This window comes from Accipiter gentilis, chromosome 30 (assembly GCF_929443795.1).
Source record: "Accipiter gentilis chromosome 30, bAccGen1.1, whole genome shotgun sequence".
NCBI classification, from domain to species: Eukaryota; Metazoa; Chordata; class Aves; order Accipitriformes; family Accipitridae; genus Astur; species Astur gentilis.
In genome coordinates this window covers 4,879,779-4,905,022 of record NC_064909.1, presented here as the reverse complement: position 1 = coordinate 4,905,022, position 25,244 = coordinate 4,879,779, and the positions used below count along the sequence as shown (strand labels likewise).

Sequence of the window (25,244 nt, the reverse complement as noted above, 5' to 3'; positions counted from 1 at the left end):
CATTGAGTCTGAATATCAACAGAGTCCTATTATAGTCCTGAGCAATACCAGTTAACTGCAAGTTTCCCTGCCCGAGAAACCTGTTGTAAATTCTCAAGATGAGGGCTGATAAACCAAGAACAGACCAGATCTGGGTTTTACCCTTCACAAGTTTCCAGCAACTCCATGTCTAGGATAGCAACAATCCTGCAAATGGTAAACTCAGAGTGAGTTCTGCTAGCAAGGAAAGCTACATACGCAAAGGCTGAGAGGATACACGTACTAGACCAAATGGAAGCTTATTTATATATTTGGTGTGCATTTCCAGTATAGAAATGCCACTGTATTTTACCAGAGAGATGTACAGTGCTGAAATTTTTTATATCGGTGTAATAAAATAACCATCTACAAGCAAGAAAATAATTTAAAAAACCCACAATGGTGACAGTCCCTGGCATAGCTGTGTTTGTCTGGGACCATACCACTCTACAGCCCTGCCTAACTGATCCAGAAATCTCTAGCCTAGATGTGACCTAAGCATATGTTCTGTAATTGGTGATATGTTTTTGTAGCACGTGCAGATATGATTAAACTGGCTGTAATCTGTCTAGCTCACATAAGAACTGCTAGGAAGGTATGATATCATGGGTTTTAGTATTGGCTAGCAAACCAGGTGCATACCTGAAATCAGGCTGGCTAGTAGATGCTGCACTGAAGTCACCGTGCTACTGTCTGCCACAATCAGGTACCCTAAAGCTGCAAATCCTACAGTCCCACATCAGTTGCAGTGCAGCTATATTCCAAGAGGTTTATTCCCAATGAAAGCTAGCAACTGAGGTAGTGTTCAGTATGTTCTTTAAAAAGAGGTTGGAAAGAGCACCAAAAGTATAATTAAACTAGAGAGAGTTGGAGAGCTAATTAATCACACATTGCAAGATCTCTCTTGCTGTGACACTTCACAGAGAACATTAGGAGTGCCTTAAGTAACTTTCTCAGGTACATGCTTTGCGAGTGATGAATAAATTAGTAGGAAACTGGCTGGACACAAGGGATACCTTGGAATAGAGTTGGAGGTTGGACGAAGCTCAATGAGACTGGGCTTTTTCTCCATCTTTAGAAAAGATGAATTAGCTATTGGTATACCCTAGAGATAGTTCGCAGCATGACAGGAGAGAAAATACTCAAGGATGCTTTTTTCATAACTGTGTGTCCAAAATTAGATCTCTAAATAACAATTTGACTTTCAAAGATAGTCAGCATTCACCAGCAGTCTTTGATTTCTTGCCAGGAAGGGACTGATCCCACTAACACTCGGCTACTGCACTTGTATAAGCATATCCATTAAGTTCAAAGGAATTCAGTGGATGTATTCATACTAGTGAGCATCTTCACATATGTGATGCTTGGAATATGTTCATGTCTGGTGTGGATTCAGAGCCAAAGCTCCTCAAATTTTTCAAGGTTTATAGCTTGGGTTCTGGCTTTTATTTCATTTTTTACATAAAATTGTTTCTGAAAATCTCCCCTGTATGTAAGCCTGTGTTATTCCTAGTGCATCTGTTTAGTATAACTTAAGAAATGATGCTCCTTTTAAAAATAAAACAACACAAAATCTCCTCTCATTCTTTCATACTGCTGTACTTGGAAAATCCTGAAAATTTGCTGACATTTCTCCAAGGTTTAAGCAGTTCCTCAGGAAAGCACTAGAAACAGATATAACCATTAGTTTTATAAAGGCTCAGCCAGATATATTCCCGGGCCACTGGGACTGGGGGGGGAAAAAAAAAAAAAAAAAAATCTTCTTGAAAATCCAGTCAAACTATCTTATCAGCCTTGGGCAAGCACACCTCAGAAGCAGTTGCAATAGTGGCTGCAGTAATTGAATAAAGCCTCTTGCGAGTCCTGGTCGGACTTGACACACTCCCTCCACCAGATAGTGCTGTTTCTCCACAGAGCTGTTGAGGATTCACAGGCCAGGGAAAGGTCAGGGGCTGACTCGAGGTAACAGACTGCCTGCAGCTTGCTCGTCCCTCCCTGCCACTGCCACTGCCGCTGCCACTGCCACTGCCACTCTGCGTGAAACAGGGGAGGCGCAGCCTGAGAGCGATTTGCGGGAGTAAAACCGTGTCTTGGAAGGCTGTCGTCTGCAGATGACTGTGTGCTGGTGTTGCCGTCGTTGCTACCTGTTACCAGTTTGATGTAGTCTCTTTCCTGAAGTAAGAATGCAAATAGAAACTGATGCAAATAGGCTGCACTTTTATGATCTCTAGCAGGTCTTTTCCTTACAGCTTTACAGGACACCCTAACCGTCCAGTAGCCTGTCAAGTAATCAGTTGGACTGAGGCAACACTAATGAAAAATCAAAACACCAACCTGCAGACGCTCCCGCAGGTGAGCAGCATACGCCGGGAACAGTCCGGACACAAAGCTACGTGCGGTTTGGTCTCAGAGTGCTAAGCAGAGGGACTTCTACCTGCGAAAGTTACTGCTGGGGAGTAGATGGATCTCCTCAACCAGTCCTTAGTCTGCCTACCCTGTAGGCCCTCTGTGTTCTTTTTTAAAAAAACACAGCTGGGAAGAATACCTAAAACATAACTAAACTACAGGGCGTGGTTTACTACTCTGCGGTAGCCTTTGTAACAGACTACAGAAATGCATCTAGAGTGTTTCTTATTACCCTTCTGCAGGAGAAATACTGCATGTGCTGTATATTCCTTTCCTGACCACCCTGTAGGAAATAGAAGGAATAGCATTTGCTCTTTAACTCTTGAAGAACCACACCCTTCCAAATGCACAGCAAGACAACAGAGAAAAAATCCAAGCAAACAAGTATTTAAAAACTTTCAAGTGGAAAATGGTACTTACAGTTGGAATGTTCTTTGCTGTCTGTTACTTAGAGTTTTTGAGACCACTGAGCCAATTTTTCAGATGAACTGCAGGAAGCGTTGTAATGTTGCTCAATGTACCCAAATTACTGGATTTTAAGAACATTGTTCCGGGGTCTTCTGGTAAGTTAAAAAGTGCTTAGTGTCAAAAGTTCAGTCTTGACATAAACATGCTTTCCCAAAGTATAGTTAAAAAAATAAAATATACAAATAAATGAAAACCGTGCAAGGTATGTGTATTTTCTTAAGCACCATAAGGCTGGAGCTGTCTGATCCTAAGTGAGCTTGTAAATCCTTATTCATGCAGGCAGTCTTCTTAGGAAAAATGATTTGTGAAACCAAACCTTAGCTTACTTCAGCGTATGGAAGAGTGCAGATGGCTCAAATTAGGTATCAGAACCTAGCTATGTATGCAGTATATTATATATGTAGTTAGCCAAATATAAGGTTTATTTATAGTATTTTGTATGCTGTGTTAGTATCATCTGTGTTTATTCAGACTTTCGTAATATGCACGTGTGATCTCACAGAGATGCTAGGTCATTAAACTCACCATGGAGACTGTGTTTACTTAAATCTTACCTTGGGCATTTGGAATACATGTAGTTGCAGGTCCCTTAAAAAATAAACAGAAAAAAATAAACAGTGTATTAGTTTGGCTTTTATGTTTTCCAATATGTAAGGAAATGGAGCATATTGTTTACATTGCCGTTATTGAGAAACAACGCAAACACATCCAGAGGAAGATTTAATTAGAGCGTTCTTTCTGACACACTAAATATAAGACCACATAGCTTAATAAATGGTACTGTATGTGCTAGGTTGTGAATGGGAGTGGGAGGAAAGGAGTAGGTGATTCTTGATTTTCATGTGGGGCCTGTGAGTATGCTCCTTTACAGAAATAACGCAATGGCTGTTATCACGGCTGCTGTGAGCCGAGGAAAGGCCGAATTGTGAAGGAAGATATTTCCCATAATTAGCTCCATATCGCAGCTTTGTATCAAGACATTCTGCTTGGGGATTGTCAAGATGAAAATGAACATGGAGATTTTTACTGTAGTTCTATTTTAACTAGTAGATTAAGTGGCAACGGGCACCAAAAACTCTTTCTTCCATTAACGTGAATGCTCTCATGACCCTCAGGCTTCATTAGTACCGTCTCTCCTACCTGGAAACTACTCTGGAAGCACAGATACTGGAGCTGTTTCATCAGCTCCAAATATAACGCCTGCCTCCTGAGCCATTACCTGTAGAAATCCATAATTATCTGTTTTTTACTCTCCAGTCAGGAATATCAGGTCCGGATCAAGGACTGGGTGCTCATCTTTTATATCCTTACTCAACTGGATCCAGGCAACCGAGTTTCTCCTTTTTACATTGCCTGAATCTTCGAAGCACCCCAGACGCCCTCCGGGGTGCCAGTGCTGGCCCTCGGTTTCTCTTGTGACAATACAGTGAATTCAAACGCCGGCGAGGGGCAAAGTCCATCCCTTTTGCGATGACTTCCTCACAAAAGACCGACAAGACCAGCAACTAAAAATAAATAAGGCAGTAGTAATTTACACCAAAGGAAACCGGCTAGGTCCCGAGTACGTTTGTTCTGAGGAAGAGAAAGCCAGGCTGCACAGATTCCCAGTTATTTAACACAGTATTTGGTACCACGGTGACGACAATGACTGGAATCCTACACGAGGCGTAGATAACGTTCAGTAACGTAGTAAGTACACCCTTCTGCCCTTTCAGAAGGCTTTTTTTCCCCTTTCCAGTACCCTTGCAGGGCAGCGGCGACTGACTCCCGGCGGTGTCCCCCCCCTCGGCGCCAGCCCCGAGCCAGGGACAGCGGGGAAGCGCTGGGCGCCGAGGGGCCGAGCTGGGGCACGCACGGGCCGGCTCCGCCGGGCCAGGTGAGACGCAGCAAACAAAGGGGCTGGCAGCGACCCGCCGCCGCGGGGAGGCAGCCGTTCCGGAGGCGCTTTACTGCCGGGCCGGGCAGGGCCGCCCCCCCCGGCAGCCTCTCCCGGCCGGGGGAAGGGCGGCCGCGGGCCGGGCCGGGCCGGGCCGGGCCGGGCCGGGCGGGGCGGGGCGGGCGCCGGGAGGCCGCTTCCCCTGGCGGCGGACGGCACTTCCCGGCGCTCGCACACCGCGGGGAAACTCTTCCTGCGGCCCGGCCCCCGCTGACGTAGCGGTGTCTCTGCCGCCGCGGCGGCGGCCGGGGGCCACGGCGGGGGGCGGGGGGTGGGGGCGGGGAGCTGTCGGCGGCGCGGGCCGGGGCTCGGCGCTGTCAGGCGGCGGTGCCGAGGCGGCGGCGGGAGCGGCGGGCGCGTTGCCCGTCAGGCGCGGGCCGGGGCGCGGCAGAGGGGTCCCGGGGGCGGCGGTGTCACGGGAGAGGAGAGCGAGCGGAAAGCCCTGCGGGAAGGGGGCGTCCGCCGGCCGGCCCCGCGGCGCCAGAAGCGCCCGGCGTGGGGGAAGTCGCCGTGGCGGTCACGGCAGCGCCGCGCGGCGGCCGGGGGCAGGATCTCCGTGACCAAGCGCTTTAATAAAAGCGGCCGTGGGGCGGGGGAAGGCGGCCGGGGGTGGTTTTTCCAGGCGTGTTTCCCCGCTTTATGCTGTGAGGAGGGAGGAGGCAGAGGCCCCCGCGGAAAGCCGCCCGGCGAGGGCGGCCCCCGGGAGTCGCGGCCCCCGGCGCGTTTTCCCGGCTGGCGGCGGCCGCATTGCTTCCCCCCCCCCCCCCCCCCCCGCAGGCAAAACTTTGTGCACCCGCGCGCGCACTCACACACACTCACACACGCACGCACGCACACACACACAGACAGACGGGGCTGCCTCCGCACGCTCGCACACGCGCGCACACACACACACACACACACACACTGACGTCTTTTGCGCATTTCCTGCACTGGAGCGAGCGGCGGAGCGGCACCGGCAGGCGGGCTGGGGCTGCGCGCGGCGCGGCGCGGCGCGGAGGGAAGCGGCCGGCGGCGGGCGGGAGCGGGGCGGGAGGCGGGAGGCGGCGGCGGCGGCGGCTCTGCCCATCGCCAGGGCGGCGGCCGCCCAGCCGGAGCCTGCCGAGACCCGCGCGGCCCGCTCCGCTGCCGTCGCCCCCCATGCGCGGGGGTCGCTCCGCTGGGTGCTCGGCCTTGGCGGCGGCGGCGGAGAGGGAGGAGGCGGCGGCACAGGACGGGCGGCTCCGGGCCCCGGCGCGGATGGAAGGTCCCCGGGTGGATGTTTGCTGAGCGGAGGCTGTGCAGTAGGCAGGGCTGGTGGGTCGGCCGGTGTTTCTGATTTGTGCGTGGGGGTGCGTGTGCGTGTGTGTATGCGTGTGTGTGTATTGTTGTGTGGCGCACGGGCAGGACTGGCGTGTGCGGGAGCCTGGGATCGCGGCTCTGCCTCCTCTGCAACGTCTGATCCAGGATTATGGTCTAGGTGAGGGGAGAAGGCTCTCGCTCGCCCCAGGGATTGGTTATGCTCGGGTTTTGATTGCGTTCGGGGGGTTTCTGCAGCCGCGGACGCCTCCCCCTCCCCGGCGGCCCCCCTCCCTTGTTTTCCGTTAGAAACACGGGCAAGAAAATAAATGTATTCACTGGGTGTCGCAAGAGCAAAGGCTAAATAATCAAAGGTAACAGAAGCGGCAAGGCGAAGAGACCCGCACTGTATCCTGCTCCCCCACTCCCAGACCTGCCCTCCTATTTATTGGCGAGACCTCCCTCCCTCCCTCCCTCCCTCTCGGTGCGACTGCGTCCTGCGAGTGTTTAATCCCGGGAAAAGTGCAGCCGTCCAGCCATGGTGGTTTTCAATGGCTTGCTGAAAATCAAGATCTGCGAGGCGGTGAATCTGAAACCCACGGCGTGGTCGCTGAGGCATGCGGTGGGTCCCAGGCCGCAGACCTTTTTGCTGGACCCTTACATAGCCCTCAATGTGGACGACTCCAGGATCGGGCAGACCTCGACCAAGCAAAAGACCAACAGTCCTGCTTGGAACGATGAATTTGTCACCGACGTTTGCAATGGCAGGAAGATAGAGATGGCTGTTTTCCATGATGCCCCCATCGGGTACGATGATTTTGTGGCTAACTGCACTATACAGTTTGAGGACTTGCTGCAGAACGGGAGCCGCCACTTCGAGGACTGGGTGAGTGTTCGCGCTGTAGATGCATACATGTACATATGATTTTCAGTGGCACGGCTCTGGATGCAACATCTGTCTTGCAGAGCGAGGTTGCCAAGGGCATGTAATGGCTCTGAAGGCTTTTCATTATTTCCATGCTTTGTTACACAGTAACCATGACTATCTGAGTATATCTAATGCATGTGGTCTACAGGCAAGGGAGGAAAGAAAAATATGCTGAATCTAAGGAGGAGATGTATAATTACCACTTCAGTTTCTGAAATTACATTACATAAATACAACTCTAGTTATCTTAATGTGTTTGGAAAACCCCAACCAAATGCATCCATACAGAACATTACTGCCAAAACCCAGATCCAGCACTTAGACCGAGTTCATCATTTCAGTGTGAATACTCTTGGTCAGCCTGGCATTGACAAGCCTTAAAAATCCAGACCTGACCTCTGATACGAGACACTTTGGGGTCTTCATGTCACTTGAAAGCTCACTGCATCAACACTTATGCTCCTCCTTCCCTCCCCCAGATGATCTACACCTTTATGTGTAGAACTAGTGCAGTGCTTCTTCACATGCCTGAAACTGATAAAAGGGTCCTGGTGGATTTTGGCCCCAACCAGAAGAATTCTGTTGCCTTTATACACAACGTGTTTAACAGCTTCTAAGGTGTCTTAAAGACCCAGAAGATAACATGCCTCAGTCAGAGTATAAAAAACCTGGAAAATGCTTGGTCTGACATTCTCAGGTACTGTGATTTAACATGGAAAAATGAAACAAACAAAAAAAGAAACACAGGAAACGTGAATATGAACATTTCACATTTCTGCAATTAACCAGTTAAATGGTATATCTTTTAAATAAGATGTATAATAAAGCAATAGTAACCATCTTCTCATTTTAAATGTGCCCTGCTTGACCAGCTCTCTGAAATGTGTATGCTCGTCTTTTTGTGTATTTATGTGTTATGGTCAAGGATACTAGGCAGGGCAATATTTCTTTGGCAAACAGACAAAGAACCCAGGACCACAGTAAAAATAGCGAGAGTTAATAGCTCTGAGTTTCATGTATTCTTTGGGGCTTCTTTACTTAATGCAGGGGTATAAAGAGATGTCAGAAAGATGGAAAGGCGTGAAAGAATTAGGCTCTATTTATGCTGATGAAGAGCTGAATAACATTACTGTTAAAACTTTTATCTTTACAACTTTAAAATATTTTTCACCTCTGCTAACATATATTACATCATGGTAATTAGGATCTAGATCATTCTGATGCTCTATAAAAGCTACACATTAGTAAGCTCAGATGGTAAAACTGGGTGATAGGCAGAGGCAAAATAGCAAAATCAGGAAAAGACAAATGCAGCAGTATTGCAGATGTCCTTTACCTGGATTGAATGATAATCAAGTTGTGGCTTTCCTGAAATCAGAGGGAGTTTCATCTTTGAGACCAATGGGATAAGGATGTTATCACAGGTTTTTAGTGAAAGAATAATAATTTTGTATGTTCTTTTTGCGTGTGGTACATGTTGTGAGTTTGTTGCCAAATCTGCAAGGACCTTGGAGGTTGCAGATGCCAAGTTTGAGTTTTGGTGGGGCTGGTGTGCTGGGGTACATCCTGGCTCTGATTTTTAAGGTGAACTCAAACATCTGAACATGTTCCCTAGATAAACAGTGGAACTGAATAGATTGAGGACCATTGTAAACATGATTTGGTAGGAGCTACTTAGCTGAATCGGATAAATGCCGTGGTTTATTGCACCAGGATTCATTGCTGTCCAGCATTCACTGGGTGGGAGGAGATGAGGGAGTGACAAGGCTTGCTGTCTGTTGATGTGACAGAATTGAGGACATGGCAGTGGATCGTTAACTGGTCAGCTCAATATAATGCAGCTTCTGAAGCATCGCTTACCTCGTTCAGTGTTGTAAATCCTCACGGTTTGGATTGTGTTTGTGCAGTACGTATAATACACAGCGTATACCACCCTCCCTGTATCACAAAATTGGTGCAGAGGCAAGTATTTATAGGATTGTGCTTTACCCTTTCCAAAATCTGCCCGTTTACCGAACGTGTCACTGTAATTGTAATACCGAGTGCGTTTATTGAATTGTTAATAGATAGGGACCTTCAGAGATCTGGCTCTTACAAAATCACATTGTTTTTTTGTCTGATTTCACTGAGTTAAAATAAGGCCTGTGGCCATGACATCTCTTTTATTTAGCAATATACTGAGTCTAAACATACGTTCTATTTCTGCATCTACTAGGCCTAGTGTCAGTCTCTGCATCAATTGGCATCTTCAGCAGTGTCTGGAGTCTATATTAAAACCTGAAAAAGAGAAGTCGCCTATGAAATGAATGGGTTTCACAGTACAAGGGAGGTGCACGTGGCCTAAACCAAGGTTAGAGTAAGACCACCTGGTGCGATGCAGTCAGTTTCTTCTGTTTAATAAGAGGACTAATTCCTTCATTTCACTCTTGGCATTTAAGGCAGATATTTTTGTAGTGCTCTTTCCCAGCTTTGTAACAAGCAAATTAAAAGCAGCAGTCACAGGAACATGTTCCTCCTTACTGTCTGAAATATCGAATAAATGCAACCTAAGAAACTCTGTTGGAGACAGTAAGGTCACCTTATGCCATTCTGAGGGTTGCCCTTTAAGCAGTCCCGAGAGTTTGAACTGGCTACCGTATGCTTGCTGAGTGTGTTTGGTGTAATTGCACTGCTGCCCCTCTTTACCTTCAGAATGATGCAACAGTTTTTGCAGGACTGGACTGTCACTATTTAAACAGGTTTGAGAAAATGCTCGTGTGCTGAGAACAGCTCTTGTCAATATATTAATAGCTTTAATGCTTTCAATCTCGTATAATACTGCATGTATTTTTGTAAGGAAATTTCAATATTTGTAGTATCTGCACTAGGGTCAAGGTTACGTTACTTATCCTGTAATATATTTCTAGGTTCTTGTCAGAAGTCCAAAATGCAAAAAAGACTTGCAAAGAAATAGTGTTCTTTTTTTTTTTTTTTTCTTCCCCTAAAAAGAAACTTTCTCTCTTTAGCCAGCTCACCTACTTTGATTGGGTTTTGCCATTGTGCAAATCCTTGTATTTTTTTCTAAGAGATGAGTTTTTTAGGAAAATACTGGGTATTTTTCTCACTGTTAAGCCTGTGCTATATACTGATGCCATGGTTACAGTGGAAACACGGATGATAAACAAGTACAAAGCTTGAAATCATGATAGCGTCTATTGTATTAGGACAAGTCAGATAAATATGCAACATTCTGGTTCCTTTTATCTACAGAGTATTCAGCAGTTGTAAAAATTATTTTTAACCTTATGATATGTATACTCCCTGAATATATATATTAAAAAAATCAAAGTTGTGGCCTAAAACAGTGGTTCAGATTTTACTGGATGGAAGCTTTTAAACAAAATATATACCTTTTTTTTTTTTTTTTTTTAATGATCAGTGTAAAATATTTGTTTGGGTTTCTAGAAAAGGTATAGTGACAATTAAAAAGATGGCTGCTTTTCCAGTGGTGCATCAATACAGACATAGCACGGTAAAAGTGTCAGTTTTGCAGATTTTTTCAGTCATGGCTACACTGCAATTTTAAAGAGAGCTTTGGATTTACGACACTACATGCTTTTCTGTAAGCGCATAAAATGCTATACAGAATGGCATAGAGTATTCGAGAGAATGTTGGTGAACTTACACTTTGAAAAATATGAAATACAGAACAATAAACAACTTGCAAATTCTGATTGAAAAACAAACTAGTAACACGAAAGCTGTGGCTGTATTTTTTTTCTTTAGTTAGGTTATTCAGGTAATAATAAAGTATGTCTTTATCTAGCCTTCTCAAATCTGGCATAGTAAATGTTGCACTTGAGTTGGTAATGCAGCTACATTTTAATCAGTAGAGTTGAGATCAGGAAGGAAAATTCCGTTGATATTTAGCCTTGTGGTTACACTCCTGTGAATTAGCACAATCAATGTTTATGTGTTTGGATGATTGGTAATCTGGGTTCTGAGTTCAAGTCCACTTTCCAGAGTTGACAATGGATGAAATCAGTGTGATCAGACCTATGCCAAAGACACCATCTAAGGGTCTTAGCCATTAGCCTGGCTGTACACGAGAAAACCTATTGAGTTGTCCTAAGAAATCCATTTGCAGGGAGAGTAGCAGGACTCATTAAATCAGTTCAGGACATCACAACGTTTAGCAAGAAAAACCTCTATTTCCACTGAAAATATTTTACAGCTATATTTAGGTTAATGAAACAAGTTTAATTTTCTGTTGTCTTAAAAAAATCCCTAATGCTGTTAGGAAAAAATGAAACACAGGTTTCAGTGAGCTTTTCTTTGCTAATCCTAAATCTCTTCCATACTGTTTTTTTTTTTTTCTCTTCAGTGCCGCTTATTAAGATCTAAATTTAAAACATTATACTTTTTTAAAAGCATCCCTTCATATTTCCATTTTATCAGTGTGAAGTTAGTCATGCAACTGTGCCACCATTGCATAAAGCAAGTTTATTATGAATTAATATATCTCAATAACAAGTTGATGATGAGTTATGGGAAATAGCATGGGGAATAAGTACACTCTTTTATATACTTGTTGAACTGTTGAGTTACATATTTGTATGTCATGTTTATAGTGTACTATTGAAGAAGTTTTCCTATTGGAAAGACTAGGTCTTTAAGTTGCAGTCCATACAGTTAGACACCTAGGTTAATGGAGCTCTCAATGTCACCCAAAAGGCAATAGTGGGGGGTGGGGATTAAAACTCTTCTGAGTCCTTGGTCTTGTGAGCTGTCCGTGGATGTGAGGAGTAGAACTGTCTCCTTCCAGCGCCTCTAATCTGAATTAACTGGGAAGACTACTTAGGTGCTTATCAGAGTTTCACTTTTTGTTTGGTTTTTTTGTGGTTTTGTTTTTTGTTTGTTTTTTTTTTTTTTTTTTAAATGCCATTTCTGTTGCTGAAATCGGAACTCCTTTCAGTCAGCAGGTGATCTGTTGTAGCTGGCAGACAGTGGAATCGTCATCATTTTAGTGCAGGTCACCCTGCACATTAACCTCTGCTTGTGCCATACACTACTCAAGGTTGGCATTGGGCTAGCAGAGTGTGACTGTAGCATATTTTCATTTTTATTTTCATCTACTGCCTGAACTTATCTGTGCTGATGGTGTTGAAAGGCCTAGGATTTTGCTTGTGAAAGCTTTACATCTCATCTAAACTGCAGTTCATGGGCTGCTGAAAAGCATTGTTATCAGAAGAGTATTTGTTGAAATGAAAGGGAAATTGCTTTCCCGTTTGATAGGTTTCTGCATGACAAGGCTGTCACTGAGCAAGGTCTGTCAGGGTTGGGGGACAAGGGTGAGAGAGCTACAGGGGACCGGCAGGGTTTCACAGGGACTCAGTGTAATTGTGAGGGTGGGCGGTTGTCAGGAGAAGATGGGAGATTTTGGAGAGCACTTTGTGCAGGTAGGGGTCTTTCTTGCCTTCTCCCCCAGCCTGTCTCCCTCCTGCGCCTCGTCTTTTCCCTCTCTGCTAGGGACGTGGTACAGTCACTACACAGGTCACCCACTATCTTGTATCAATCCTTTTCTACAGCTGCATGATCTACTCCTACTCCCTGCTAGAAATGTTCTCTCCTAACAGCTCCTGCTTACCTGCAGTGCTTCGCAGCCTGCTGAGAAGCAATAGAGGGGGAAAAAGCTGCCTCTGCAATTGCTACTGCAGGGAGAGAGAAAGGGCAAAGTGGGGAAAGGAAGAGATGAGGCATGGAGAGAAACCCAGAGGAGGGTAACGAATAGTTGCTGCTACCCCACATACTCCAGCTGCCCTTTTGGCAACAGCAGAAAGCTACACGTGTAGGAGACAGGGATGAGCTGGCATAGGCAAATTGACTAGTTGAAGGCCGTATGTTGCTCACTGACCTGTTTTGGGTTTTTTTTTTCTTGCCTGCCTTTCTCAGTGTATAGCTTTTGAAGTCTCACTTCAGACATGAAAAAAACTGCTCAGGGCATGAAAAATGTGTAGTAGAGCATGCATTTCACTTAGCACTGCATTATCATACATGTAGGTCAGGATTTGATCCCATGACTGATCAGAATCTCGTCCTATTGTTGCTAATACCAACACCTATACGAAGTTCCACATAGTGAAAGTAATTCTACTGAACTCTGTAAGTATTTGTTAGAACAAATTTACCAGTAAAGTAATAGAGTCCAGTTCATAGGTATTAATTCAAAGCTAGACATTAAGAAATGTGAAAACAATTCCTACATGTCCTTCTTGCACCAGTTTTTAGACAGTGCGTATCATTATTCCAGCTTAGGTGGTTCCATAGACACTAAGCAGAACTTCACGGTTGTGAGTAAACCACTGATCTCACTGGGTTCGCTGGGTTCACTGGATTTCATGTAGGCATGTGTTTAAATTCTTTCCTCAATTGGTGCCTGTGTTCCAAGGGAAAACTGAGAATAAATAACATTTAACAACATCCTTTACTTTTATTTTACTCTTACTGATTTATTATTCTTCTGCAAATCTTGCACATTCAAGCCTGGTTTCTGCTTTCCTCAGCCATCAAAACTAAATCTCTGCCCTCCCTGTCCAGAATTCTTTAAATACTGCCAAAATGAGGATTTGATTTAAGCTGGAATTGTAGGACTTGGCATCTAAGAGTGATTAGTTTCCACTCCCTAACTATACTTCCATTTAAATGAACTTTTTGGGGGTTTTCAAATTTTGAGGGGAGGCTGCAAATATGATTTGTAAAAAAATTAGAGGTGAGGGCTTTTCTGCTTGGAATTGGCTGATTGAATTCAGTTCTGCTTTACCTGGTACTGTCTTAATCTCCTTTCCCTCACCCCAGTTATTAGACTGTAAGAGAAAGAGATCTACACTTCATGTTAAGAGAGATTTTGGAAACAATAAGGTATGCAAGTAATGGGAAATCTGTGGTCAGAGAGGTCTGAGAAGAGACTTTCCCTCCATGCACATGGAAGGGTAGGAGTGGAACTATCTGGATATGGAATAAGATCAGAATTCCAAAGACAGCTTGGAAAACTGCCTGTTTGCGGGGGGAACCAAACCAACCCTTTTGTCAAGCTAGACAAAGCAAGGTCTGAAGAATGGGGATATTTTGCATGCCCTTTTGAGTCAAGTAAATTGTAGCAGTTACAGGGGTTTCTACCATTTGGGGGCAAAGTGGTCATTACAGAAGGCTGACAAAAAGTTTTAACCTTGTGTTTGTAAGCGACTGCTTTCCTATTAGGCAGGCAGTCACTAGAATATTTAAACAGTATATTCGGCAATATTGGTATGAAACTGCAACTGTAAAGCTAATAAATAATTCTAGAGATTGGGTAACTTTTGTGGCAGTTACGTACTTTGCACTAGATTTTAGTAAAGCAAAATGCAAATGAATATGATGTAAGAACATCTGCAGAATTATCAACTCTGATTATTACTCACAGTCAGTAGCTTGAATTGCTAGTAAAGTTGATTTCTGAGTGTCCTCTCACTTACATTCCTCTAAGAGTTAAAAAATCTTAAATTATCATTGCTGTGATTTAACAGAAGCCAAGATTTCACATATTTCTGAATAGCACAGCGAAAAAACCTAGTGATATTGGCATGGTCCCATTAAATATAACAGGAGTTTTAACATTTATTTTATTGGAAGCAGTGTTAGAGAAATGCTACACAGTTCTGAGAGTTTTTCCCCCACTGGAGTCTGTAGGGCTTGAATTGTTGAAGAACAGAAGTAAAGAAACACCATTTCTTTTAGAATTAAAAAAGGCAAAGTTTGATTCCATTGGAGGCTTGCAGGCAGCCATTTCTGCCTTATATTGGCTAACTTGAACTGATTTAATTGTTCCAGACAATAGAATCATTTTGGTTGTTTCTGTGTCCTGCTGGGCAGTTTCATCACAGGCAGGAACAAAAAAGTGTGAATAATGGCTAGATGTTGCCAATAAATTTCACGTCTTCATTGTTTGAACAGTGAGCCCCCATTGTATCTGTGTATCTTAAATGAAGAGTAGGCAAACTTAATACTTTGTGTTTCCAACTTAGTATCTTTCAGTACTTTACAGTATAAATATGTAAAAAGCCTCTTATCGTGGGGAACCAGGGTTTCTTATGCATTTTAGAACTCTTCATTCTTCAGTACATTGGCCTTTGTAATGTCGTTAAAAAATATAAGGCTTTGTCAAAGTTAATATTTATAAGTATCTTTAGATAGTGATGTGGTAGCAATGAAGCAGATGTAATGGTGGTGGAGACGTGAAGGGAAGACTGATGCATACTCTGCACAGGTGATGAGGAAATGGTTGGAATTGCTTTGCTTTCTTTCACAGATTAAAAGCCAGCAAGAGAGTAGTGTTTTCTCCTTCCTTGTTTTCTTTCAGTTTCCTCTTTATCATCTGTTCTGTCTTCATGCTGCCAATTCTCCATCTTTCTTTATCTGTTCTGGCTTCAAGATGGTCAAGAAATGATGGGGTGACCTTTACAGGATTGCATAAGATTTTGATGTTGGCAATGATAGCAGGCTACGTGAATGAAATGTCCTGCTGTAGATCTCTGCACAGACCTATTCCAAGTACAGTTTTCTTGCTGGGACCATATTTACTCATCACATAAGTCTTTGCGGCATCTGTCAACTTCCCTTTAATTCAAGGTGAGACTGATCCATAGTCTTTGAAAATGATGTTGGAGAATGTGTTGGAAAAGGAAAGGCTAAAGATCACTCATGCTGCATCCACTTTGTTCTCTTTCCTACTTGGTTCTAGTTGGATTTATTGAGGAATCTTTTTTTTTTTGTAATTATTTTTCTTTTCCTCTTGAGTTTCTTTGCCTTTTCCTTCCTTGTAACCATTGGCACCTCTTGAACATTTGACCTCATGGCCCACTTCTTTTCTCCTTAATCCACTGCTATCACCCTGTCCTCAAGTCCTGGCTGGCTGTTTTAACTTTTCCTTAATTTTTCTTGTTACTACTTCCTATATATCCATATTGCTGTTAGTCCTACCACTCCAACTCCTTCTCTCTTCTTGTCACACTGGTGGATCAGTGAGCTTCTTGTATTAGTAGGACTCAGAAGCATCTTCAGTATCTGAAGCTCTGTGGGATTTGCCCAGCTGCTGTCATCCAGAGCATGTCCCCACTGTGCTTCTCTGCAAGCAGCAGGGAACTAACTGATCAGACTGGTGGCTGTTGGAACAGTTATGTTCAATCAGAAGTGATGCACTGAGTTTCCAGTTAGTTATACTACAGAAGTGGTTGAAGGAAGAAGTGTAGTGTGGTAGCTTTAGCTTTGAACTTCAAGCAAAATGCTCTGGTTTTGGCAGAGTCAGTGAGATGTTGAAGGAACGTGATCTGTCCCTGAGAACTGGATTATTCCAAGCAATGGAAACACTGTTGTAAAATTTTAGTTGGTACTGACTGTTGGGATTTTCAGGGACTCCTCATTACAGAAAATACCTAGTATTGTTTGGTATTTTTATTTTATATAAAGTGAAATTATGGTTTCTGTCTTCAAAAAATTACAGTCCAAGCACAAGTCAAAAAAGGCAGATTGGGGCAGCCAAAAGAAATAATAGGAAAATGCTTACCAGTGTGAAAGGCTGAAGTGGTAGCTTAGCAGCAGCCTATCAACTGAGCTTTGCTTGGTGTCCCTAACTCAAAACATCAAGGAGAGAGGCAATAGTGGAAATTTTGCTGGAAATGTTTGGAGATCCTGATGCTTTGCATGATGTGGTGTTTCTCTTCAAAGAGTTGACAGGTTTAGAGGGACAGCCCTTATGGTCTAGTCCATGGTTCTCAAATTCCTAGTTATTTCTGAGTATCCCATATAGCTTTAAGAATTTTTGGGATCATCCACTTTTAGGGAACTACAGGATTTTTCTGTATAATTCCATGAAAGCTAGTATTGACTGTATTATTACATTTGAGCTTTTTTTCCTTATAAGTAGCTGGGTTAGAGCACTATCAGTACAATAATCAATTACAGACACAATATGTAGAGTTAATCTTATGTAATGATGTCACTGGACTGTGATAAGTTTTGTTAAGTTTTATTCTGTACCTTTACTCTCTGTGCCAGCAAGTTCTCAGAGCCATGTCAAGGCTCTGAGAGGAGGAAAGAGGAAAGAAGTTTTATTAACACCTCATACTGATTTTGTAGGAGTGTTACCCATTGCACCAGAAGCAAGTGACAGTGCTTTTCACCTAAAGAGCAAAACCTTGTAGCTCTTCCTGATGACCTTTATGCAATACTTTATTTATTTATATATATATGTATAGTAAAGTCCATTACTTTAAAAAGAATATTGGTTTAGTGATCATATTTAGGAGGTAGCTTTGCACGTGCATTTTTTATAAGGCCATGTAAAAGGTTTTAAAATAAAAATTCAACTAAACTGATTTTTAACAATTCTGTGGTGCATTAACAGCCTGGACGCCATGACCCAGACAAGTTCCTATCTCTTTAGGAGTGCTCTTTCCTTGCCAGTTTACACTCATTCTTTGTGTCTGCTTTGCCCGTTCGTTGGAGGATGCCTTGGGTAGGGGATATCATATTACTTTCTTGTATATATCATTTAGTAGGACTGTGGGATCCCAATCTTTTTTTGAAAAGTGTTCACTGTACAACAGTAGTATAGTGTAAAAAAAGAGATCAGGTACAGCTGACCTCCATTTGTCATAGCCCAGTGCAGTGCAAAAAGCAGAAACTTTTCTGTGTTAGTTTTGTTGGCAAGTAGATGTGTGAGTAAGCAAAAACCAATATACCATAAACAAACACAAAAGAAGTTTAAGTCTGTAGCGTGTGTCATACACTAATGACTGGAGGGCAGACAAGGTGTAAGTTGTCTTGCACAGCAATTCAAAGCTGATGTTCCTATATTGACTTCAATGGGAATTTCTTTGAGTGGTGTTCCCTGTTGCTGAAACTGTTGAGAGTATGTGTATCATTTAGTTGCATACATAGTGATTCCTCTGTGCTACTAGCTGAGTTAGGGAGACCATCAATTGAATTTCTTATATGTTTAATATTGCACTTTATGTATTTCTCAGAATTGAGGCCTACTGTAAATTTTTCAGATATGTGGAAGTTCCATGAAGAATTTAGGCTCCTGATTCAGCAGTCTTTTGAAAGTGTTAGCCAGCTGTCTTTTCATCAGTGATTATTTTTCAGTGTTTTATCTGTAGTAAGCTCAGCTTCTAAACTGTTTATGAATTATTTTGTGAGTGCATTGTGAACTGCTTGTGAATGCGTTGGTCAGAATTGTCAGTTCTGACCAACGAGCCTTCTCTTCAGTTTGGTACGTACATATTTTCTCACATGTGGTATTGTTCAGAGTGTTTTCAAAGTAAAAAAACCAAGCCCCAAAACAGGCCTCAAACCTTAACTTTTTTTTTTTCTTTTTTCTGACTGATACTTCATTAACAAAACAATAGTAAATCATTGGGTATTTGAACAAATAAAATGAAACTGATCTCTAGCCTTGTTTGAATGTGCTCTGGACATCAAACTGACAGGCTCTAACATGTTCCAACTGTTATATTTGGTTTAAAAAGTGTGCACTCTCCAGCCAAGCACTGTTTTGCTGTATCAGTGTTATTAATACCATAAAGCTTTCAAAATCCTTAGTGTAATCCAAAGTTTACATTTTTTAAAATCAGGTTTAAAATCAGATGTGAAGAGTGAGGATGTCATTTTGTCTTTTATGCTGTTCCTGGAAGATGGAGGTAAAAAAAGCATCTGACTGAAATGGAATGCAGGCAGAGTGAGAAATGGGGGCAGGTCTGGTGAAACCTCTTCTCCCTACAGCAGTCTCCCACTGGACTGTATGGGCTTCTTTTGTTTGGGACCTGGGTATAATTGTGGCAGTGATCAGTAAGACAAATTACAGGCCGAATGTTTTGTACAACTGCCAAAAAGTTGGCAGCTCTTCTAGCAACTGTCAATCAGCCCTGCACCCTATTTGCAGACTAGCAAGTAAAATATGCTTCCCAGCAGCAGTGTGCTGGTCTGCAGAACCCCTATATGTAAGCTTTATGCATGGTTAATCAACTTTACGATGCAAATAATGCGAAGTCCCGGAGATATTTTATGCACCTGTGAAAATGTACTTGATGCTAGTGATATCCCAAGTAAGACAGGAGTGAAGTGCTGAAACCACCTCAGAGCGTCGATGCATACATTCTGGCAGGGTGACAGTTTTGAATGCAGGAGTTATTACTTTCTCTTTGTTCACGCTCACAATGTGTTAGGTTGTGCAGAAAGAGAAAATTAATAGTTTCTTCCTGGAGGCGCTAACGCTGTAAAATAAGAAAACTTATTGTGTCACTTTTGGGTAGTAAGATCATAAACTACAACATGAGATCTATAGAGGTTTTGGACCTGTGTATCAAGATAGAATTGACGTGCAAAAGCCATAGAAAATGCATAACAAAGTACAAGTCTATACTTTTCAGAACAGAATTATGCAAAAGAAATAAATAGTGTGTTATTGCAACTTTTACAAATGTATTTGATGGCCCTTGGGGAAGCAGTAGTTGTCTGAGTAGTTAAGGGAGAATATTTTTATTCACGTGAGTCAGCAGAGAAAAAGGCTGAAGCTTATGTTGTGTGCCAAACCAAGGAACATGTAAGTAAGACAGACAGTCAACAAAGTAAAGCCACTTTGTAATAGACCAGATTGCACAAATAAGGAAGATCATATGTGCAGCAGGCTTTATTTAAATAATAGTTTCAAAATGTCAGAACAGGTCACAACATAAAAATGGCTGTCATCAGTATTGCTTGGTTTTCCTTAGTGTTTGTGGTAACAGGTGAGGTTGGTGAATTAATTTTCATAGTACACAAAGTGTTCCTGATCCTGATTACTTCATGGTCTGAAGTTTTAGGGAGCCGTGAGATAATGTGTAATAACTTCATCATAATCTTGCATGCTGTGAACTGGTCAGACAAGTTTTTACATACTTAGGTGTCCTGCATCTACTTGTGATATAACATGTTATCTCCTCTCTCTTCTGTAATTTTTGCCTTTTTTTCAATTCACATAATTTCTTCAAACAAATGAGGATGTCAGTAATGGGAAATGATGGGATGGGCATTCACTCATAATTCAGGTATTAAATCTTCTTAAAAAATGAATAGTCCAGCCTTTTACGTCAGTGGTTCCAGAAGAGGCCTTTGTCTGCTTCAGATTGACATGTAGTGATACATAGGTCTTATCTGTCTTAGGTAGTAATGAAAATCATTATCAAAATATCTGAGCCTGGAGAATTTTGAGCATAGTCATCTTCACAGCATTCCTAAGAGGAAGTGTAATGGATGGAGAAACTGTATTCCTCCATGTCACCCAGAAGTATGGTACAAGCATTACGGTTTTAATCTCAGAGTTTTGCAATGGAAGTATCGGTATCCTCATTTTTACAGAGGGGAGTCTGGGGCTGAGACTTAGACTACTGAAATAAGGTTTCTGGCTGATACCTTTTAGATGTCTATCTTTCTGTCTTGCAGCTTCTTCCTCATCTGTCAATCACTGTTCATATTCTCCTTTTCTAAAAGAAGGATTCTTACCATCACATTTCTGTTTCCGTCTTGTAGCATGGCTTTTGCAGACTATTGGGTTTAGAATTTGGTTGGTTGTTTTTTTCTGCAACCACTTTATTGTGCATCCTTCAGTTATAGTGAACAAACAGAAATGCAGGGCCTCCATCTTGCTGTGTTCTTGACCCTGGAGCTTTCTCTGTAGAGGTATGGATCTATAAATCCAGGCTTCCAGACTGTCAAAGCAGTCAGTAGTTTGAAGCTGGGCTGCCTCTCTGGATGACTAGTTGGGGGCAGCACCAGCTTTACTGTTTCAGTGAAAAAATTACTGTGTAGAGGTATCCTGCATGCATGTACTTCGAGTGCCTCTGGTATTGAGCCTACCTGTGTATGAATATACACAGGCTGTTAAAGGGGCTGAAGAGTTGGATGTTCAAATCCCTCTAAAATGTAGAACGAATTGTTCTGAGCACCTTTGAAAGCTGTCGTCCGAACTCATGATTTTGTGTATCATTTATAATCCCATAACTGTAGTTAATACGGTAGAAGACAACAGCAGGCAAAATGTAAAGTTGAAGTATTTGTTGTTTGGTTGTTCATGCAGTAAGTTCAGAGGAAAGAGGACTTCCATTTGGGTCACTCATTTGGAGAAACGGAACATTTAGTTTTCCATTTTTAGGGCCTTGTCTTTGTTACTAGCAGTAGAAAGGCTCAGGACGCTACAGCTTGAGCTGTGTAAGAAGCAGTAAGTGCAGCTGGTGTGTGCTGTGGAGCAGCTGTGCAGTGCAGCAAAGCCTGATAGCCCAACACCTGAGTGTGTTTATAAAACAGATACAGTGAGATAGTATTGGTGTTGCCTGCCTAGCAAACTACTAGCCTGTGGTTTACACAAGGCGGTCCCTGGTTTTGAAAAAGCCACAGAGTCACTACACCGGATGTGCAAACATGGCTTGGGGTTAACATGTTATGTATGCTTCAGGATTGATCCTGGGTGGGATAAATTTGGTGTGGATTATAGCAACTGAGGCTTTACGAATTTGAGGAAGAGAGATTCTGGGGAAATTAAAAGGAGGTGTCAGTTTAGCTACTCAGAGTTGCAAAATTATTCATTATTTATTGTGTTTGGAGCTCAAATGAAGTGGGGGAAGGACACAACATACCCATTGCTATCCTTTCACAGTGAAGAAGTAGCATTCTGTTGGGTCTTTTGATGCTGTGTATATTATTGAGCTTTATGATCAGTATAAATTTAACAGCTAGACTTGTAAGTGTAGTAAAGCTTTTTACTTACAGTTCTTTCATCCGAAAGGTGTTGTGCAGACACTACAGAAAAAATGTCAGAATGTGGATTGTTAATGTTCGTCATACTAAAAGTAGTCAGTGGTGGGAATATCAGTTTTGTGGTATTACGCAAAGCTGAAGGCATTGGAGTGCAAAGGTGATGAACTTATGGCTTGAATTACTTAGAGTTTTCATCTGTTCATGATAATTGACTTTGAACTCACAACTTATGCATTTCTGTAGCGCCATCCAAAATTTACTGTTGACTTTGCAATACACTAGTCAGTGATCTACAGCAAGAAACCAGTGCCCTTAGAATGTAGTCTTATGGATTTGGTGGATTTCAAATGTATGTGGCTCATGAAATTCAATTAGAATAGCGGTTTAAAGGAGTATGTTAACAGTTCAGCTTCATTTCTTACTGTAGGCTTATAATAGTGTGACACCTTTGATTGCAGAGAAGCTATGATTTTCTTGCATTAGGTAAATATGACAAGACATGGTGCCCAGATACAACTAATGATCTTCAAATTCTCCTGGTGTCACAGGTTTACTTTCCTGGAACAGTAACGCTGATTACAGATGAGCTTTGTTAAGACAGAATGCTTTGAATGTATACTAGAATTGAATGAATACTAGATGAATACAGATTTGTTTATTAATATTGTTGGCAGGTCCACTGTGCGATGTGAGACCGTATTCCGTCATCATTGCTTCAGTGTGAAGTTAACATTTGTGTCCTCACTTCCTAAAATATGAATGTAGTATGTTAGATGTTCATCTCAAGGCTGACATATTTCAACAGCAAAAAAGAGAGAGTATGGGAGGGGTATCCAGCAGTCCTGAAAGTGTCTCTGCTCACAGAACAGGTTCCTGGTAAGAGCTGTAAGCAAAGACCCCAGGTAGGTAACTCCTTTGTGCCTCAAAATACCATCTGTCCCAAAGCTCAGATCTCATGTCCCAGAGCTTACATCTTCAAACCCACAGGTTCAATGCTACTTTCCTTCAACCCTGCCGTCCTTAGGGTTATTACTTTTCCAGTACCACCTCCCTCTTGTACCTTACTTTCTCAGTGGTACTTGTAATCACTGTTTCACTGGTTGCTGTTTGCATCTCTTCAGTTGAGAAGTACCTCACTTCTGCTCCTGGCAGAACTTAAAAATCATGGTGACAGGTTACATTTATCAAAACTCCTATGAGGGATCCTGGTTCAGAAACAAAGCATATAGCCACAGAAAACCATGCATAGATGTGCTAGCCTGATTTAAAAACAAACAAAAAAACCCCACTGCCCTCCCCCCCCACCCCCCCTCCCCCGGTTTTGGCTCCGAATAACTGGAGAAGATGAGGGTGAGGGGGGATGAAATAATTTCTCTTCAATTATTTGGGTATGTATGTCCAACTCATTCTGGATTTTCTTTCCTGTTAGTAACTTAGCAAAGGAGATGTTGTTTTCTACCACCCCTGTGTTCTTTTTTTCCCTGTAGAGACTGGTAGCAGCTTTAGTTACAGTTAACATACTTAATCATTAGTAAGCTCAATTTGAAGACCTAGTTTGTTACACTGTGTTTCCCAGCGGCTCCATCCAAATGTGAGACAGGTATAATGGATAAAACACATTACAGCTGTGAATATGTGCCATAGGAAGAGGTTATGTTGACTGGAAGGGGAGATGTTGGGCAGCCTCCCTTTCAGGGTTGTCCGAATGATAACTGTGTGAAAGCAGATACAGAAGGAAAATATGTTACTGAGAGCGAACAAAAGCAAGTTCAGTCAGGTATTTCAAGGCCAAGGCAACTCAAGGAGTTATTACTGGCTCTTATTAGCATGCCTGAAAAAAGTAATGTTCTTTGCTTCAGCTGGGTGGTCCTTGGAAGGGGGAGAGATTCTTTCCTGCCTTTTGAAATCATCAAAGAATATGAGGGTAATCATGTCCACAGTTATCTCTGTGTCGGAAAGCCTCGCTGTTCAGGATAAGCCAGGGTAAACAAAGGACAAATAGGAAATGACTTTTTAAAAGTATGGATTTGAACCTATGAGGTGCTGAGTGTCTCCAGTGAAATGCTGAGCTTGCTTGATTTCCAGTAAGTTTATGGCTCTCAGTTCCTGATGGGATCAGGTCCTAAGATTAGATCTACCCTCTGAAGTAAAATCAGGTTACTGCTGTCAGCTTTTTAAACTGCCAATATTCCTTGCAGTGCACATCAGAAGTGCACTGTATGTACACAGACATGTACAGCACTTGAGTAAATGTAGAAGCTGATCTACAGGGACCGTATCACTTTCACATTTTCATTGTTTGTCTGTTGTACTAATAAGAACTCTGATATGAAAATGAGACATCAAGAGGGTAAAACAGAATACGAGATGCTTACTGGCAAAAGGAAAAAATCCTTCTTCAGTTTTGCTGTCATGTTTAGGAGCATTTATACATATTTTTCCCTTATGTAGAATAAAATAATGCCAAATTTAAGTAGTACTTTTCATCAGTAGATTCCTAAGTGGTTATCACTTTGATGAATGTATTGAATATGCAATCAAGATCTTTGGGTAGAGGAGCATGTAGTGGTGTAGTGCTTCACTTCCAGATGAATTGCAAAGCCCTTCACATTTAGCTTTGTTGAATTCAGTGGAGCCATTCATGGTGTATGGGTATCTCAATACACCACAGCCTGCATGGAGATTCAGAGCTTGCAAAGGATCTTTGAATTAGACTCCTCCTCTCCCACTAATACATACTTTACTGTCCCTATGAGGTTAATTTGCTACCAATGTTCTGACTGCAGTCATTGTTGGCATTATTTGAACTATGGGTGGGTATAATGAGACTTCACTGCAAGTCATGCTGAATGGGAAAACTACCTGTTTCTTCACAGTAGTTTCTAGAAGTTACACAAGGATATCTATATGCTCTAAGCATGAACTGAGAAATGTACATACAATAGTCAGACTGATTCAGTCCGCTCATAATTTCTTGCTGTTATGATGAGCAAGTGGCTAAAATTCTTGCATCTGGTTATTGCAGCATGTAGAAATAAAACTTACCTGAAAAGGTACTGAAGCTTTTAATGGCATGACAGAAATGAGGCATGGTTTCTTTTTTTTTTTTTTTTGTTATTGTTGAAATATTAAATCTATGATAATGTTGTATGGAAGGTTTAGACCATCTTGAGTCAAAGGGATTTTGTTTAAATTATACCTTTCCCAGGATTTGTGTGTTGCTTTGCTTTCTGTGGTTTGAAAAGAACTTGTGCGTTCATTGACCCTTCTAATATATGGATTATAAACAAATTGGAGGCAAAGGGGAGGAAAAATTAGACAGACTTTTAAAAGACACAGTGCTTAATTCTACCAAAGCTCCTGCCTCAGGCTTCAGTTCTCAGAATTTCATTAAACAGGTTCTTC

The 25,244-nt window shown here is 42.4% G+C and overlaps 1 protein-coding gene across 1 annotated transcript in view; it reads left to right on the top strand.

Moving 5' to 3' along the window:
• The first annotated feature begins 5,890 nt into the window (after positions 1-5,890).
• PRKCE (protein kinase C epsilon) overlaps positions 5,891-25,244 on the top strand; it is a 300,046-nt gene continuing 280,692 nt past the window's right edge. Inside the window, exon 1 of the mRNA XM_049833478.1 lies at positions 5,891-6,992. Within this exon, the coding sequence (XP_049689435.1) occupies positions 6,645-6,992 (348 nt within the window). The 5' untranslated portion in view covers positions 5,891-6,644. The remainder of the gene's footprint in view (positions 6,993-25,244) is intronic.